Source organism: Procambarus clarkii, chromosome 53 (assembly GCF_040958095.1).
Source record: "Procambarus clarkii isolate CNS0578487 chromosome 53, FALCON_Pclarkii_2.0, whole genome shotgun sequence".
Lineage (NCBI taxonomy): Eukaryota > Metazoa > Arthropoda > Malacostraca > Decapoda > Cambaridae > Procambarus > Procambarus clarkii.
Genome location: NC_091202.1, coordinates 22,616,559 through 22,634,832, shown reverse-complemented (window position 1 = coordinate 22,634,832; position 18,274 = coordinate 22,616,559). Strand labels below are relative to the sequence as shown.

The 18,274-nt window shown below is 50.7% G+C and overlaps 1 protein-coding gene across 1 annotated transcript in view; it reads right to left on the bottom strand.

Annotated features, from left to right (window-relative positions):
- Nucleotides 1-1,299: 1,299 nt before the first annotated feature.
- LOC123767196 (heart- and neural crest derivatives-expressed protein 2) overlaps nt 1,300-18,274 on the bottom strand; it is a 49,848-nt gene continuing 32,873 nt past the window's right edge. The window contains exons 2-3 of the mRNA XM_069304788.1: nt 15,812-17,306; nt 1,300-4,000 (exon numbers count right to left, since the gene is read on the bottom strand). Coding sequence (XP_069160889.1) covers nt 17,190-17,306 — 117 coding nt within the window. The 3' untranslated portion in view covers nt 1,300-4,000; nt 15,812-17,189. The remainder of the gene's footprint in view (nt 4,001-15,811; nt 17,307-18,274) is intronic.

The following is an 18,274-nucleotide window of genomic DNA, read 5'->3' as shown; positions in this document are numbered from 1 at the left end:
GTTACGTTATGTGTGGTGTAAATCAAAGCACAAAGGCATTGTCTTGAGGTATTAAATAATTGAGGTTGCTTGCCCGACTGCACAGGGCGCCTGACCCATAGCATGGAGGGGGGGGGGGGCTTGAGCACAACAAAATAATACATATTCCACTAATATTTAATTTAGAATTCCACTAAACACTATAACCTGTAAACAAGATTGATAAAAAATAAAAGATATAGATTTGACAATGAATGAACACTCCCTAAATGAAGACTTGCTATCTGAACACTTCTTATCTTAGAAGCAGAAATGGAACAATATGGGTCTTAATACCCGGTACAAAAACTACAAGAAGGCCACTTTTACCTTAGCTACCAGAGCCAGGCCAGGTGTTGAGCCTGGCCTCGGGGGTCGTGACCCCACGATGACCCCAACACTGACTCACAACTGTGCTGACCTCCCTGAGACTGACCCAAGCCGCCTCCGCCACACTAGTAATCCTGATTAATTAACCAAGTTAATCCTATTCAAATTGATGGTAATTACATTGGGTACTTGTCTTATGTTAATATTAATTACAATATTGAATAGCAAATGGATTTCTCTAATTGACACGAATTACTAAACAATCTGGAAGATACTCATTGTCCTCGACTATGATGAGTCAGGCATCTCTATCCTGACAAGGTAGTTCTCATCCAAGATAACTCATCAACACTTGGCTATCATTAGTTAACTCTTTACTCTAAATCATGTTAAATTACAATAAGTATTTAAGCAAGATTAATTATTACTACAATTACTGTTATAATTGAATTCTTCTACATTGAAGAATTAACACAGAGGTATCCATTTAATCCCGGGGGGGGGGGGGAGGGTAACCTTTTCTACTGCTACCCAGTTAAAAGTTCACTGGTGTTGTTCTTTAAGATTCAGTCACTGGGAACAAAAAGTTCCAAGTAGCACGGGCTATGGTGATCCCGTAGTGGACTTACCTGGCCCAGGAGCGGGGCTGTAACTTTGGTTCCCTCTGACTCTAAGCTTGCTTGTGCTCTCAGTAAATCATGTGATCCAAGATCTATATATAAGCTTCTACAACCAGCTTAACTCGCTACAACATTCCCAACACTGTAGCAGTGTTGGTGGTGGTCACCGGCAACACTGTAGCAGTGTTGGTGGGGGTCACCGCCAACACTGTAGCAGTGTTGGTGGTGGTCACCGCCAGCACTGTAGCAGTGTTGGTGGTGGTCACCGGCAACACTGTAGCAGTGTTGGTGATCACCAACACTGACAAGGACTTAATAATGAACATTCCTCTCGAATTCATTGTATTTTATTATCAGTTTACAGGTCATTATCCTACCTCAAGCTACACTGTAGACTAGTTTACAGGTCACCATCCTACCTCAAGCTACACTGTAGACTAGTTTACAGGTCACCATCCTACCCAAGCTACACTGTACACCAGTTTACAGGTCATCATCCTACCTCAAGCTACACTGTACACCAGTTTACTGGTCACCATCCTACCCAAGCTACACTGTACACTAGTTTACAGGTCATCATCCTACCTCAAGCTACACTGTAGACTAGTTTACAGGTCACCATCCTACCCAAGCTACACTGTACACCAGTTTGCAGGTCACCATCCTACCTTAAGCTACACTGTACACCAGTTTACAGGTCACCATCCTACCCAAGCTACACTGTAGACTAGTTTACAGGTCACCATCCTACCTCAAGCTACACTGTAGACTAGTTTACAGGTCACCATCCTTCCCAAGCTACACTGTACACCAGTTTACAGGTCACCATCCTACCCAAGCTACACTGTACACCAGTTTACAGGACACCATCCTACCCAAGCTACACTGTAGACTAGTTTACAGGTCATCTTACCTCAAGCTATACTGTAGACTAGTTTACAGGTCACCATCCTACTCAAGCTACACTGTAGACTAGTTTACAGGTCACCATCCTACATCAAGCTACACTGTAGACTAGTTTACAGGTCACCATCCTACCCAAGCTACACTGTAGACTAGTTTACAGGTCACCATCCTACCCAAGCTACACTGTAGACTAGTTTACAGGTCACCATCCTACCCAAGCTACAATGCACACCAGTTTACAGGTCACCATCCTACCTCAAGTTACACTGTAGACCAGTTTACAGGTCACCATCCTACCTCAAGCTACACTGTAGACCAGTTTACAGGTCACCATCCTACCCAAGCTACACTGTAGACCAGTTTACAGGTCACCATCCTACCTCAAACTACACTGTAGACTAGTTTACAGGTCACCATCCTACCTCAAGCTACACTGTAGACCAGTTTACAGGTTACTATGCTACACTAACTACACTGTAGACCAGTTTACAGGTTACTATGCTACACTAACTACACTGTAGACCAGTTTACAGGTTACTATGCTACACTAACTACACTGTAGACCAGTTTACAGGTTACTATGCTACACTAACTACACTGTAGACCAGTTTACAGGTTACTATGCTACACTAACTACACTGTAGACCAGTTTACAGGTCACTATGCTACACTAACTACACTGTAGACCAGTTTACAGGTTACTATGCTATACTAACTACACTGTAGACCAGTTTACAGGTTACTATGCTACACTAACTACACTGTAGACCAGTTTACAGGTTACTATGCTACACTAACTACACTGTACAACATATTACACTGTGACTAGAGCCGCCCCTAGACTGCTTGACACTTTGTACCATACCAGAGGGTACCATTGTAGGTGTGGTACCCGCTGCTCGTCCAGCAAAGGTACCACACTTGAGGGGGGGGAGGGTACACTGTGGTCGGCCAGTAGGGGAGGGAGGGTACCACCAATGTCTGGTAACACTGTAACTACCCAACTGATACCAAGATTCATTGGTAACACTGTATGAATTAATGTTAGTATGTCTAACTAGTGGTACCATTGTTTGGTTCATGGTACCATTGTTTGGTTCATGGTACCATTGTTTGGTTCATGGTACCATTGTCTTCATCGTGGTACCAGGTACCACCACTGGTGACTGGTAACTATACCACCACCACCACTGGTAACTACCACCAACACTAACTACCTCTCTAACTTGACCAATAACATCACCGCTAAGTCTATATACCTTCTTCAGACTCCCAAAACTACCAATTAAAAACTTAACCTAATAATAGTATGATAATAATGTTCACTAAGACAATATACTTTTGCTCTCAGACGTGCGATTATCGTTGGGTTTATGTGTGTGTGTTAAGTACACATGTGTCATAGGTAGTGGAGGGTGTTAGTGTGTACATGACACATGTGTCATGTGCACACAACACATGTGTCATGTCTGGACAAGATGTGTCGTGTCTTGCCATATATCTTGACATGTTTAGGTGAGAGAGTTCCCGCGCGCGCTCACACGCCGAGAATGACTTGAGTCCACCATCTCATAGTGCTCAGTCCCCAGGGCTCAGTCCCCAGGGCTCAGTCCCCAGGGCTCAATCCCCAGAGCTCAGTCCCCAGGGCTCAGTCCCCAGAGCTCAGTCCCCAGGGCTCAGTCCCCAGGGCTCAGTCCCCAGGGTTCAGTCCCCAGGGCTCAGTCCCCAGGGCTCAGTCCCCAGGGCTCAGTCCCCAGGGCTCAGTCCCCAGGGTTCAGTCCCCAGGGCTCAGTCCCCAGGGCTCAGTCCCCAGGGCTCAGTCCCCAGGGTTCAGTCCCCAGGGCTCAGTCCCCAGAGCTCAGTCCCCAGGGCTCAGTCCCCAGAGCTCAGTCCCCAGGGCTCAGTCCCCAGGGCTCAGTCCCCAGAGCTCAGTCCCCAGGGCTCAGTCCCCAGGGCTCAGTCCCCAGGGCTCAGTCCCCAGGGCTCAGTCCCCAGTGGTGTCGTGGCCTTCCGTGGTGTCAAGACCCGGCGGGGGTCGAACCGGTCTGTCTCACAGCCAATCTCTGAGGTGTTCCCTACCCACGTGGAGCCATGGCTTCCGGTCCGGTCATCTGCATGTTCCGTGCCTGGAGAGAGAGACATAATATGAGACGCAAGAAAGGAGAAAAGTACATCTTAAAGGCTATATTCTTGACAGTGGTCTTACCTCATGTTCATGACGGACGAAGATATTACACTCAGAACATATTAGGGTCATGCAAAGGACTCGAACTCGCGGCTCAAGACTCTCCATCACCGTCTCGTCATAGTCATACGTTTTTTGTTGATATATTTGTAACGTTTGTGTACGCAAGGTGTTGCTTCAGCCTCCACGACGTTCACTTAGTTTATTCAAACATCGATGATTCAATATTGTTTCAACATTACTGGGGCTACAGGGAGGGAGAGGGAGAGAGAGAGAGGGAGAGGGAGAGGCCGGGAGAAAGAATGTCAGTGGGAGAGAGAGACACGGACAGAGACCCGGGCATCGCCGGGTACTCCCTCTAGTGTACGATCTAAGAACAGGCTAAAGCAGCGGTACCAAGACTATGCCCTCTGGCGGGTACACAGCTATTGACTGGGATCCATAGTTTACAGCCAAGACTTTACTACCTCTCTTGGGTAGTGGAGTTACCTCTGCTGACTGCTGGCACCTCCCGGGTGTCCTGGCTCTTGTACCACTGGCACTTTACATTTCTTTATAAATATGGAGTTCCAGGAGGCGGGACCAGGAGCTGAGGGCGTGGACGTGGTGCCAGTGTATCTTTGAAGGTCTGTTGCTGTGATCGTGTTCATATATCATTGAGTGGCGGAGTTTGGGATATCGTTCGTAAAGATGTGAAGATTACTCTGGATCTTCCACTTTCATGTTGTTTGTTGTGGTGTATATATTGTATTATATTGTAGTGTATATATTGTATTATATGGTGGTGTATATATTGTATTATATGGTGGTGTATATATTGTATTATATTGTGGTGTATATATTGTATTATATGGTGGTGTATATATTGTATTATATGGTGGTGTATATATTGTATTATATTGTGGTGTATACATTGTATTATATGGTGGTGTATATATTGTATTATATGGTGGTGTATATATTGTATTATATTGTGGTGTGTATATTGTATTATATTGTGGTGTATACATTGTATTATATTGTGGTGTATATATTGTATTATATGGTGGTGTATATATTGTATTATATTGTGGTGTATATATTGTATTATATTGTGGTGTATATATTGTATTATATTGTGGTGTATATATTGTATTATATGGTGGTGTATACATTGTATTATATGGTGGTGTATATATTGTATTATATGGTGGTGTGTATATTGTATTATATTGTGGTGTGTATATTGTATTATATTGTGGTGTATACATTGTATTATATGGTGGTGTATATATTGTATTATATGGTGGTGTATACATTGCCTCATACTGACCGTTGAGGGTGTCACAGATTTCCTTGTCTTGCTCTGTGAATGAACCTTCGTGTGGAAGTACAGGGCCAGTGCTGGAGGACGTTTTTTTGATTTTGCGTGAGTGGAAGTATATTTTGGATCTCTTATCTCTCACATATTTTCCCCTCTGTTCCACTAGCATTTTCATGAGTGTAGTGTGACCACTCCTCCTGGTGCCGGGTTACTTCAGTCTCCCTCACCATGCTACACATTTTCTGTGTGGTGGATACTCGTGTGTGGTGGATACTCGTGGGTGGTGGATACTCGTGTGTGGTGGATACTCGTGGGTGGTGGATACTCGCATATTTTTAAGTATTTCTGTTATTTTCCTTCTTCTGTCGTGTCTATTTGCTGCCTGATGTTGCTTCTACGAGTCAACGTCCCCGCGGCCCGGTCTCTGAACTGGTCTCCTGGTCAACCAGGCTGTTGGACGCCGCTGCTCGCAGTCTGGTGTATGAATGACACACACTTTGCCAGTAATGTTTATACGCGAGTTTGGTGTATAATAAGTTCAAATTTACTATACTGAATAGCCGTCCACCTTGCTAAGCCTTGCACGCTTGCTAATCCTTTCGCAACTATTACGAGTTAATGATAATAGTTTGCATTTTAATGAGCTTGTAGAGAGCGTAGTAGTTGAGAGTGTAATGATGTTGGTTATTTCTTAGTTGTTTGTGAAGGTCAAAGCGAGAATATTTAAGTTGCTAGTTGGGTCAGTTACGTGCTGCTGGCCGAGTGAGAATGTCTCTCAAGATCTACGTACTTCTCTGACCTGTGCTCCATCATTTCCAGGTTGATTTCTTGTTAATAATGTTGTGTGATATTCTGAACCTTATTAAGCTGGGTAGACTGGCGTCTCCAAGGAGGAGAATTGGCGCCGGGGGTTTCAAGATTATCAGTTCTCTGTTTTTGTTGATTTGTCTTGTGAGTTTCTCAACCGTTGCCACTGGCGGGTTCTATACTAGAATGATAACCAGGTTTATGTTCCCTATTTTTTATTACAAGTCCTTCTAACACTAGTGCTCAAAGTCCCTGAAAGAAGCTAGTGCTCTCTAGAGTGGAGTACTGCTGCACAATGACAGCCCCTTTCAAAACTGGAGAAATTGCTGACCTGGAGAGCGTGCAGAGATCCTTTACTGCTAGAATCCACTCAGTAAAACATCTAAACTATTGGGACCGACTAAAGAGCCTAAACCTGTATTCTCTTGAGCGCAGGTGGGAGAGATACATAATAATTTACACGTGGAAAATATTAGAGGGGCTGGTCCCAAACCTGCACACAGAAATAACATCACATGAGACCAGAAGACATGGCAGGATGTGCAGAATACCCCCGTTGAAGAGCAGAGGTGCAACAGGTACTCTGAGAGAGAACTCTATCAACATCAGAGGCCCGAGACTGTTCAACACTCTTCCACTACACATAAGGGACATAACTGACCGACCCCTCACAGTGTTCAAGAGAGAACTCTATCAACATCAGAGGCCCGAGACTGTTCAACACTCTTCCACTACACATAAGGGACATAACTGGCCGACCCCTCACAGTGTTCAAGAGAGAACTTGATAAACACCTCCAAAGGATACCTGATCAACCAGGCTGTGACTCATACGTCAGGCTGCGAGCAGCCGCGTCCAACAGCCTGGTTGATCAGTCCAGCAACCAGGAGGCCTGGTTGACGACCGGGCCGCGGGGTCGCCGAGCCCTGAAATCACCTCAAGGTAGCCTCAAGGTAATGTAACCCCCAGAGCTAGGCCTAAAGGCCCCAGGGGGAACATTTTTACCCCCCCCCCCAGGTTCACAGCCAAGGTCTCCTTTCACTAAATGATTTATTAAAAATATTATTCGTATTTCATGTTTAGAAAAAGTCATTAAAGATGTGAGTGAAGAAGATCATTGTTGCCAACAATGATCTTTGGGCTTCTAAAACTGTTATTATAAAAGTCATCGTTCTTACATATAAGGAAAGTGAGAATATACACAAAAGTAAACAAATTCTCTAGATGACTCTTACAAAAAATTATTTTTACAAAATCACTTGTTTTAGTAATTTAATAATTAAAATTATTAATTCTATTTTTTGTTAGAAAAGGTATTCAAAATGTAAGTGAACACGACTGTAGGGACAGCAGTCAAGCCTCTACAGGCTTGGCTCTGTTGGAATGTTCCAAGGCTGTTCCACTTGAGGCTGGAGCACATATGTGCCACACGCGCGGCGGACCTCACTTGTTGTACACATTCAAGTTCCTCTTTAATATCCAACACTACTCTTTCCTCTATACTCAAACATATCTATATAAAGCCAAGGTAGAGAAGCGGGACCCAAGAGCTAAAGCCCAGCTCAAGTAAAGACACACACAAGTGACTCCCTCTCCCTGGCAGATATGTCCCCCCAGCAAGCCAGATATAAACACCTGAGTCACTTGTCCACACCTGTGATACCAAGGGAAATATATCTCAGATATTTACTACGGGAGCCGGTCGGCCGAGCGGACAGCACACTAGACTTGTGAACCTGTGGTCCCGGGTTCGATCCCGGGCGCCGGCGAGAAACAATGGGCAGAGTTTCTTTCACCCTATGCCCCTGTTACCTAGCAGTAAAATAGGTACCTGGGTGTTAGTCAGCTGTCACGGGGTGCTTCCTGGGGGTGGAGGCCTGGTCGAGGACCGGGCCGCGGGGACACTAAAGCCCCGAAATCATCTCAAGATAATCTCAAGAAGATACCCAATAGTATGCCAACACCTTAACACCTTGTGTCACCCTCACACACCTGGCGCGCCACAGGTGTAGGGACACCCCTCACACACCTGGCGGGCCACAGGTGTAGGGACACCCCTCACACACCTGGCGCGCCACAGGTGTAGGGACACCCCTCACACACCTGGCGGGCCACAGGTGTAGGGACACCCCTCACACACCTGGCGGGCCACAGGTGTAGGGACACCCTCACACACCTGGCGGGCCACAGGTGTAGGGACACCCTCACACACCTGGCGGGCCACAGGTGTAGGGACACAGCGGCTGGGCAGGAGACACATATAGTGACACAGCACGAGAGGGGGGAGGGGGTGTGTGTGTACATGTGTAGGCACTATGGCCGCTCACCCAAACTGTGTGTGTGGGTGGGGGGGGGGGGACACTGGGGGGGGGGTAATGTTTGGGGGAAGGTGGTGTGGGTTGTGCCCCAGGGGAGCCCAGCAGGGTGTAGTGTTGCCCACAGGGCCCTTTGCTGCCCGCCTACACCCACACACACACACACACACACACACACACACACACACACACACACACACACACACACACTAGGCAGTGGAAATAGGAGGCCAGACACAGGATACAGAATAGGAGATGAAGTACTTAATGAAACAGACAGAGAGAAAGATCTAGGAGTTGATATCACACCAAACCTGTCTCCTGAAGCCCACATAAAAAGAATAACGTCTGCGGCATATGCGAGGCTGGCTAACATCAGAACAGCGTTCAGGAACCTGTGTAAGGAATCATTCAGAATCTTGTACACCACATATGTAAGACCAATCCTGGAGTATGCGGCCCCAGCATGGAGCCCGTACCTTGTCAAGCACAAGACGAAGCTGGAAAAAGTTCAGAGGTATGCCACTACACTAGTCCCAGAACTAAGAGGCATGAGTTACGAGGAAAGGCTGCGGGAAATGCACCTTACGACACTGGAAGACAGAAGAGTAAGGGGACATGATCACTACCTACAAAATTCTCAGAGGAATTGACAGGGTAGATAAAGATAAACTGTTTAACACGGGTGGTACGCGAACAAGGGGACCCAGGTGGAAACTGAGTACCCAAATGAGCCACAGGGACGTTAGAAAGAACTTTTTCAGTGTCAGAGTAGTTAACAGGTGGAATGCATTAGGCAGTGATGTGGTGGAGGCTGACTCCATACACAGTTTCAAATTTAGATATGATAGAGCCCAGTAGGCTCAGGAACCTGTACACCTGTTGATTGACAGTTGAGAGGCGGGACCAAAGAGCCAGAGCTCAACCCCTGCAAGCAGAACACACCACACACACTAGAAAATATAAAGCGTGCTCGTGTCTGGAACAGCGAGGGATGAGGTGTGAGGAAAGACGGAATGAACTAGACCTGACATCACTAGGGTGGGGGACATTAGAGGAACCAGGTGGGTAGAAATAGCCTAAGCTTCTCTTTTGATATATTATTTCAATAAGCTTGAACCTCAGACTACACACCTGAAAGGGCTTGTACACCTGACCCCAGCCTCTACACCTGACCCCAGCCTCTACACCTGACCCCAGCCTCTACACCTGACCCCCAGCCTCTACACCTGACCCCCAGCCTCTACACCTGAGCCCCAGCCTCTACACCTGACCCCCAGCCTCTACACCTGACCCCCAGCCTCTACACCTGACCCCCAGCCTCTACACCTGACCCCCAGCCTCTACACCTGACCCCCAGCCTCTACACCTGACCCCAGCCTCTACACCCAACCATGTACTTGTAAACTCAGTAGGGTGCCTCTACACCCAGCCTGGCGGCTCCTAAACACCCCCCCCCCCCCCTGGGACCACTATGCTTCTCCCACCACTAGAGACAAGTGTGGTGGCGTGGGAGGGAGGGGAAAGGGCAGGGAAGGGAAGGGAAGGGAAGGGAAGGGAAGGGAAGGGAAGGGAAGGGAAGGGAAGGGAAGGGAAGGGAAGGGAAGGGAAGAGAAGGGAAGGGAAGGGAAGGGAAGGGAAGGGAAGGGAAGGGAAGGGACTCGACAACATCAGTCATAAACGAAACCAAAAAGATGAAATATGTTGTGAATTTTACTGTCTTGTGTCTTTTTTTTTCTGAATTCTGTTGAAGCTTTATTTTTATTATATTTTAAATGTGAGGGATTTAAGTCCTCCCTCCCTCTCTCTCCTGCCCTTCCATCCCTCTCTTTCCTCTCTCCATCTCCTTAATCCCTTCATCTGAACACCACTCCCTCCCTACTCTCCCTCAAAACCAATCACGAAAGGTTGATCAAGTTTATGTGAGTCCCCCCTCCTCTCCCATGTTGGGGAGCCCCCTCTCCCATGTTGGGGAACCCCCTCTCCCATGTTGGGGAGCCCCCTCTCCCATGTTGGGGAGCCCCCTCTCCCATGTTGGGGAGCCCCCTCTCCCATGTTGGGGAGCCCCCTCCCATGTTGGGGAGCCCCCTCTCCCATGTTGGGGAGGCCCCCCTCCCATGTTGAGGAGCCCCCTCTCCCATGTTGGGGAGGCCCCCCTCCCATGTTGGGGAGCCCCCTCTCCCATGTTGGGGAGCCCCCTCCCATGTTGGGGAGCCCCCTCCCATGTTGGGGAGCCCCCTCCCATGTTGGGGAGCCCCCTCCCATGTTGGGGAGCCCCCTCCCATGTTGGGGAGCCCCCCTCCCATGTTGGAATATGTGGGAGTGAACGAGCAGATGTGCTCTCTGCTGAAGGCGCTGAAGGAGACCATATTGAATACTTCATACCCAAGACTCTACTACAAATTAGAGGTATTGTCAGGCAACATCACCGTGACAAGGTAACTGAGGAAAGGAGGATAGAAGCACAAACCAGTGAATCTGTACGATGGTACAACATGGTTGCTGCTGCCAATCCCAATCATTGCAGCTGCCAATCCCAATCATTGCAGCTGGCAATCCCAATCAATGCAGCTGGCAATCCCAATCATTGCAGCTGGCAATCCCAATCATTATGGACGAAAGGAAGGTGCCTGTGGGAGTCAGTAATGGCAAGAATTCGTCTTGAATACAAATACTCGTGGAGTTTCGGGGTAGATTCAAGTACGTTTATTGAGACAATAAGATATGTCTCAAAGGGATAGAGTAGCTTAGGCTATTTCTACTCCTCCATTCAGGATAGAAACCACAGCTGAGCAGTGCAGCTGCAGAATCTGTGGTGAGAGTGACATTAGAGATTTCTGTAGAATAATAAACCCCACATTGTTTGAGTTAGAAAACCAGTTTGTCTAATGTAGATAATGTTCTTAAAACATTCCCTCCACCTGGAACTTGCAAGATAAGGTAGATTTAGTGGTTGGTAAATTTTAATCTTCTTGTTTGATAAGCTGTTCACTTGAGACAGTTAAGCAAGTCCCAGCTGTGTCTGGGTACAAGTGACAGGATGAACAACCCAGCGGGTTTTCTTCCTATTGGGGAGTGTTGTACATGCTGCTATGGCGGTGTGTCCACTCACAGGATGAGTGGCGCTGCCCAATACTGTCACTATGGCGGTGTGTCCACTCACAGGATGAGTGACGCTGCCCAATACTGTCACTATGGCGGTGTGTCCACTCAGAGGATGAGTGCCGCTGCCCAATACTGTCACTATGGCGGTGTGTCCACTCACAGGATGAGTGATGCTGCCCAATACTGTCACTATGGTGGTGTGTCCACTCACAGGATGAGTGACGCTGCCCAATACTGTCACTATGGCGGTGTGTCCACTCACAGGATGAGTGACGCTGCCCAATACTGTCACTATGGTGGTGTGTCCACTCACAGGATGAGTGGCGCTGCCCAATACTGTCACTATGGCGGTGTGTCCACTCACAGGATGAGTGACGCTGCCCAATACTGTCACTATGGTGGTGTGTCCACTCACAGGATGAGTGGCGCTGCCCAATACTGTCACTATGGCGGTGTGTCCACTCACAGGATGAGTGACGCTGCCCAATACTGTCACTATGGCGGTGTGTCCACTCACAGGATGAGTGGCGCTGCCCAATACTGTCACTATGGCGGTGTGTCCACTCACAGGATGAGTGGCGCTGCCCAATACTGTCACTATGGCGGTGTGTCCACTCACAGGATGAGTGGCGCTGCCCAATACTGTCACTATGGCGGTGTGTCCACTCACAGGATGAGTGGTGCTGCCCAATACTGTCACTATGGCGGTGTGTCCACTCACAGGATGAGTGGCGCTGCCCAATACTGTCACTATGGCGGTGCGTCCACTCACAGGATGAGTGGCGCTGCCCAATACTGTCACTATGGCGGTGTGTTCACTCACAGGATGAGTGGCGCTGCCCAATACTGTCACTATGGCGGTGTATCCACTCACAGGATGAGTGACGCTGCCCAATACTGTCACTATGGCGGTGTGTCCACTCACAGGATGAGTGACGCTGCCCAGTACTGTCACTATGGCGGTGTGTCCACTCACAGGATGAGTGGCGCTGCCCAGTACTGTCACTATGGCGGTGTGTCCACTCACAGGATGAGTGGCGCTGCCCAGTACTGTCACTATGGCGGTGTGTCCACTCACAGGATGAGTGGCGCTGCCCAATACTGTCACTATGGTGGTGTGTCCACTCACAGGATGAGTGGCGCTGCCCAATACTGTCACTATGGAGGTGTGTCCACTCACAGGATGAGTGACACTGCCCAATACTGTCACTATGGCGGTGTGTCCACTCACAGGATGAGTGACGCTGCCCAATACTGTCACTATGGCGGTGTGTCCACTCACAGGACGAGTGGTGCTGCCCAATACTGTCACTATGGCGGTGTGTCCACTCACAGGACGAGTGGTGCTGCCCAATACTGTCACTATGGCGGTGTGTCCACTCACAGGATGAGTGGGGCTGCCCAATACTGTCACTATGGCGGTGTGTCCACTCACAGGATGAGTGACACTGCCCAATACTGTCACTATGGCGGTGTGTCCACTCACAGGATGAGTGACACTGCCCAATAAACTCACTTTCCCTTTTTTTAAACCACACTCCCTCCCCCTAAAACATCTCTCCCTCTCTCTAGCCCTCAGTGCCTCCTGCATTCCATCATTCTGTGCCTCCCTCCCTATCATCCATCACAGGCTCCGTCCCGCCAGGGGTCAGGGGTCAGGGGTCACTGGGAAGGGGTTACCTTTAGACGACACTCTAGTTCTTCTCTACTCTGTCGCCTCCAGACTGTGTCACACTGACTGTGTCACACTGACTGTGTCACACTGACTGTGTCTCACCCCCTGTACTCACGTATAGGTGCTTGCAGGGTGGAGCTAGGCTCCTGGTCCCGACTTCTGAGCCCAGCTCAATGGTCAGTCCACTAAATTAGTCAAACCGGGAAGACTATTTTAGTTAAAAATATATTGATACATATATTTTGTCCCCCGACATATATTAAAATATATGTCGGGGGAGTGATCCGGGACACTCAGAGTGAGTGACCGTTGTCAGGGAGTGACCCAGGACCCCCACAGTGAGGGACCGTTGTCAGGGAGTGACCCAGGACCCCCACAGTGAGGGACCGTTGTCAGGGAGTGACCCAGGACCCCCACAGTGAGTGACCGTTGTCAGGGAGTGACCCAGGACCCCCACAGTGAGGGACCGTTGTCAGGGAGTGACCCAGGACCCCCACAGTGAGGGACCGTTGTCAGGGAGTGACCCCCAGGACTGTGTCCTTGGGCCTCTGCTGTTTCCCATACAAGTAAAGTATCTACACCAAGACCTGGGCTGCAGTACCTGCAGGCTGGCCACAAATAGGGCGGGAAATCAGAACAAATGGTAGTAAATAGGGGCCAGATTCACGAAGCAGTTACGCAAGCACTTACGAACCTGTACATCTTTTCTCAATCTTTGGCGGCTTTGTTTACAATTATTAAACAGTTAATGAGCTCCGAAGCACCAGGAGGCTGTTTATAACAATAACAACAGTTGATTGGCAAGTTTTCATGCTTGTAAACTGTTTAATAAATGTAACCAAAGCCGTCAAAGATTGAGGAAAGATGTACACGTTCGTAAGTGCTTGCGTAACTGCTTCGTGAATCTGGCTCTAGGCTTTTAAAGTGACTTAAAGTTACCATATATCAGCAGGAAATGGGGACTACTAACATGGTGCTAAATATAATTACAAAATAGAACACAAAACAATGAATACAGATAAGGATAAGATTAGCTTGAGAAGACCTGGGTAAATACTGGTCTGGAAACATGGTTGTAGATTTATGGAACAAATGTCATAGATGTAAATCTATTATATGATTTACATCTAATATATATTACATCTGCCCCCGTGCCTCACAGCAGGGGTATGTAGGTGTGCCCAGGTGAGGCATGCCCCCCCCCCCATGGAGGGTCACAGGTGAGGGGCAGCCCCTCACATGGAGGGACACAGGTGAGGGGCAGCCCCTCACATGGAGGGACACAGGTGAGGGGCAGCCCCTCACATGGAGGGTCACAGGTGAGGGGCTGCCCCTCACATGGAGGGTCACAGGTGAGGGGCAGCCCCTCACATGGAGGGTCACAGGTGAGGGGCTGCCCCTCACATGGAGGGTCACAGGTGAGGGGCAGCCCCTCACATGGAGGGACACAGGTGAGGGGCAGCCCCTCACATGGAGGGTCACAGGTGAGGGGCAGCCCCTCACATGGAGGGTCACAGGTGAGGGGCAGCCCCTCACATGGAGGGACACAGGTGAGGGGCAGCCCCTCACATGGAGGGTCACAGGTGAGGGGCAGCCCCTCACATGGAGGGACACAGGTGAGGGGCTGCCCCTCACATAGAGGGACACAGGTGAGGGGCAGCCCCTCATATGGAGGGACACAGGTGAGGGGCAGCCCCTCACATGGAGGGTCACAGGTGAGGGGCAGCCCCCCACATGGAGGGACACAGGTGAGGGGCTGCCCCTCACATGGAGGGACACAGGTGAGGGGCAGCCCCTCACATAGAGGGACACAGGTGAGGGGCAGCCCCTCACATGGAGGGTCACAGGTGAGGGGCAGCCCCTCACATGGAGGGTCACAGGTGAGGGGCAGCCCCTCACATGGAGGGACACAGGTGAGGGGCAGCCCCTCACATGGAGGGTCACAGGTGAGGGGCAGCCCCTCACATGGAGGGACACAGGTGAGGGGCTGCCCCTCACATAGAGGGACACAGGTGAGGGGCAGCCCCTCATATGGAGGGACACAGGTGAGGGGCAGCCCCTCACATGGAGGGTCACAGGTGAGGGGCAGCCCCCCACATGGAGGGACACAGGTGAGGGGCTGCCCCTCACATGGAGGGACACAGGTGAGGGGCAGCCCCTCACATAGAGGGACACAGGTGAGGGGCAGCCCCTCACATGGAGGGTCACAGGTGAGGGGCAGCCCCTCACATGGAGGGTCACAGGTGAGGGGCAGCCCCTCACATGGAGGGACACAGGTGAGGAGCAGCCCCTCACATGGAGGGTCACAGGTGAGGGGCAGCCCCTCACATGGAGGGTCACAGGTGAGGGGCAGCCCCTCACATGGAGGGACACAGGTGAGGGGCAGCCCCTCACATGGAGGGACACAGGTGAGGGGCAGCCCCTCACATGGAGGGACACATGTGAGGGGCTGCCCCTCACATGGAGTGACACAGGTGAGGGGCTGCCCCTCACATGGAGGGAACACCTACCCAGGGGGTCCCAGAGCACAGTTAAATTATCTCTCACCTTCTTTATGGCTGGTGTTGGTCTCAGTGCTGCCGCCACGACCCTTGCGACGACCCTGGCGACGACCCTGGCGACGACCCTGGCGACGACCCTAGCGACGACACTGGTGACGAGTGTGACGACGACCCTGGCGACGACTGTGACGACGACCCTGGCGACGACCCTGGCGACGACTGTGACGACCCTGGCGACGACCCTGGCGACGACTGTGACGACCCTGGCGACGACTGTGACGACGACCCTGGCGACGACCGTGACGACGACCCTGGCGACGACCCTGGCGACGACCCTGGCGACTGTGACGACGACCCTGGCAACGGACGACCGTCTGGCGACGACCCTGGCGACGAGCCGATGATGATGGGGACGAGAATGACGTTGAAAACGATAACGGTATAAGTGACGAGGGTGTACACGTCACACTGTAGCGTCTAAGGTGACGAGGGTGACCACGTCACACTGTAGCGTCTAAGGTGACGAGGGTGAACACGTCACACTGTAGCGTCTAAGGTGACGAGGGTGTACACGTCACACTGTAGCGTCTAAGGTGACGAGGGTGTACACGTCACACTGTAGCGTCTAAGGTGACGAGGGTGACCACGTCACACTGTAGCGTCTAAGGTGACGAGGGTGTACACGTCACACTGTAGCGTCTAAGGTGACGAGGGTGAACACGTCACACTGTAGCGTCTAAGGTGACGAGGGTGTATACGTCACACTGTAGCGTCTAAGATGACGAGGGTGAACACGTCACACTGTAGCGTCTAAGGTGACGAGGGTGAACACGTCACACTGTAGCGTCTAAGGTGACGAGGGTGAACACGTCACACTGTAGCGTCTAAGGTGACGAGGGTGAACACGTCACACTGTAGCGTCTAAGGTGACGAGGGTGTACACGTCACACTGTAGCGTCTAAGGTGACGAGGGTGAACACGTCACACTGTAGCGTCTAAGGTGACGAGGGTGAATACGTCACACTGTAGCGTCTAAGGTGACGAGGGTGAACACGTCACACTGTAGCGTCTAAGGTGACGAGGGTGTACACGTCACACTGTAGCGTCTAAGGTGACGAGGGTGTATACGTCACACTGTAGCGTCTAAGGTGACGAGGGTGAACACGTCACACTGTAGCGTCTAAGGTGACGAGGGTGTACACGTCACACTGTAGCGTCTAAGGTGACGAGGGTGAACACGTCACACTGGTCCCTAGAAATTTGAACTTTGTCGGTGAAATTTTCACTTAATTGACATGTCCGTCCCTCCGCCCCCCCTCCCCCCCCAAGGGGGGGTATTTCTGCCCCCCCTACACACCCACACCCCCCCCCCCTCTATCCTTGGCGTGGGCATGGGCGGCGACGGGCGTGGGTGGAGGAGGGGTCTACTTCTTCAGCTCCTGGGCCCATACTTCTTGCGGCCAGCCCGTCCGCCCACGTTTGGACTCAGGGCTGGCTGTGGGCGTGGTGGTGGTGGTGGGCGGCGTGGGCGGCGACAACCTCTGCAACACAACAATCACCAGTTAGTACGCACAATACAATTGCATACAATATACAATCGCATACAATATACAACACAGAGAGTAGGACATTAATTTCAGTTTTGTTATCCGATAGTTGGTTTGGTATAATCCTTATATATCCGCTGTTATACCCACTGATATACTCTGCCGCCCAGTTGGGTGGCTGTGGAGCACATGACTGTAAAGCTGCCGCCCAGTTGGGTGGGTGTGGAGCACATGACTGTAAAGCTGCCGCCCAGTTGGGTGGGTGTGGAGCACATGACTGTAAAGCTGCCGCCCAGTTGGGTGGGTGTGGAGCACATGACTGTAAAGCTGCCGCCCAGTTGGGTGGGTGTGGAGCACATGACTGTAAAGCTGCCGCCCAGTTGGGTGGGTGTGGAGCACATGACTGTAAAGCTGCCGCCCAGTTGGGTGGGTGTGGAGCACATGACTGTAAAGCTGCCGCCCAGTTGGGTGGGTGTGGAGCACATGGCTGTAAAGCTGCCGCCCAGTTGGGTGGGTGTGGAGCACATGACTGTAAAGCTGCCGCCCAGTTGGGTGGGTGTGGAGCACATGACTGTAAAGCTGCCGCCCAGTTGGGTGGGTGTGGAGCACATGACTGTAAAGCTGCCGCCCAGTTGGGTGGGTGTGGAGCACATGACTGTAAAGCTGCCGCCCAGTTGGGTGGGTGTGGAGTACATGACTGTAAAGCTGCCGCCCAGTTGGGTGGGTGTGGAGCACATGACTGTAAAGCTGCCGCCCAGTTGGGTGGGTGTGGAGCACATGACTGTAAAGCTGCCGCCCAGTTGGGTGGGTGTGGAGCACATGACTGTAACGCTGCCGCCCAATTGGGTGGGTGTGGAGCACATGATTGTAAAGCTGCCGCCCAGTTGGGTGGGTGTGGAGCACATGACTGTAAAGCTGCCGCCCAGTTGGGTGGGTGTGGAGCACATGACTGTAAAGCTGCC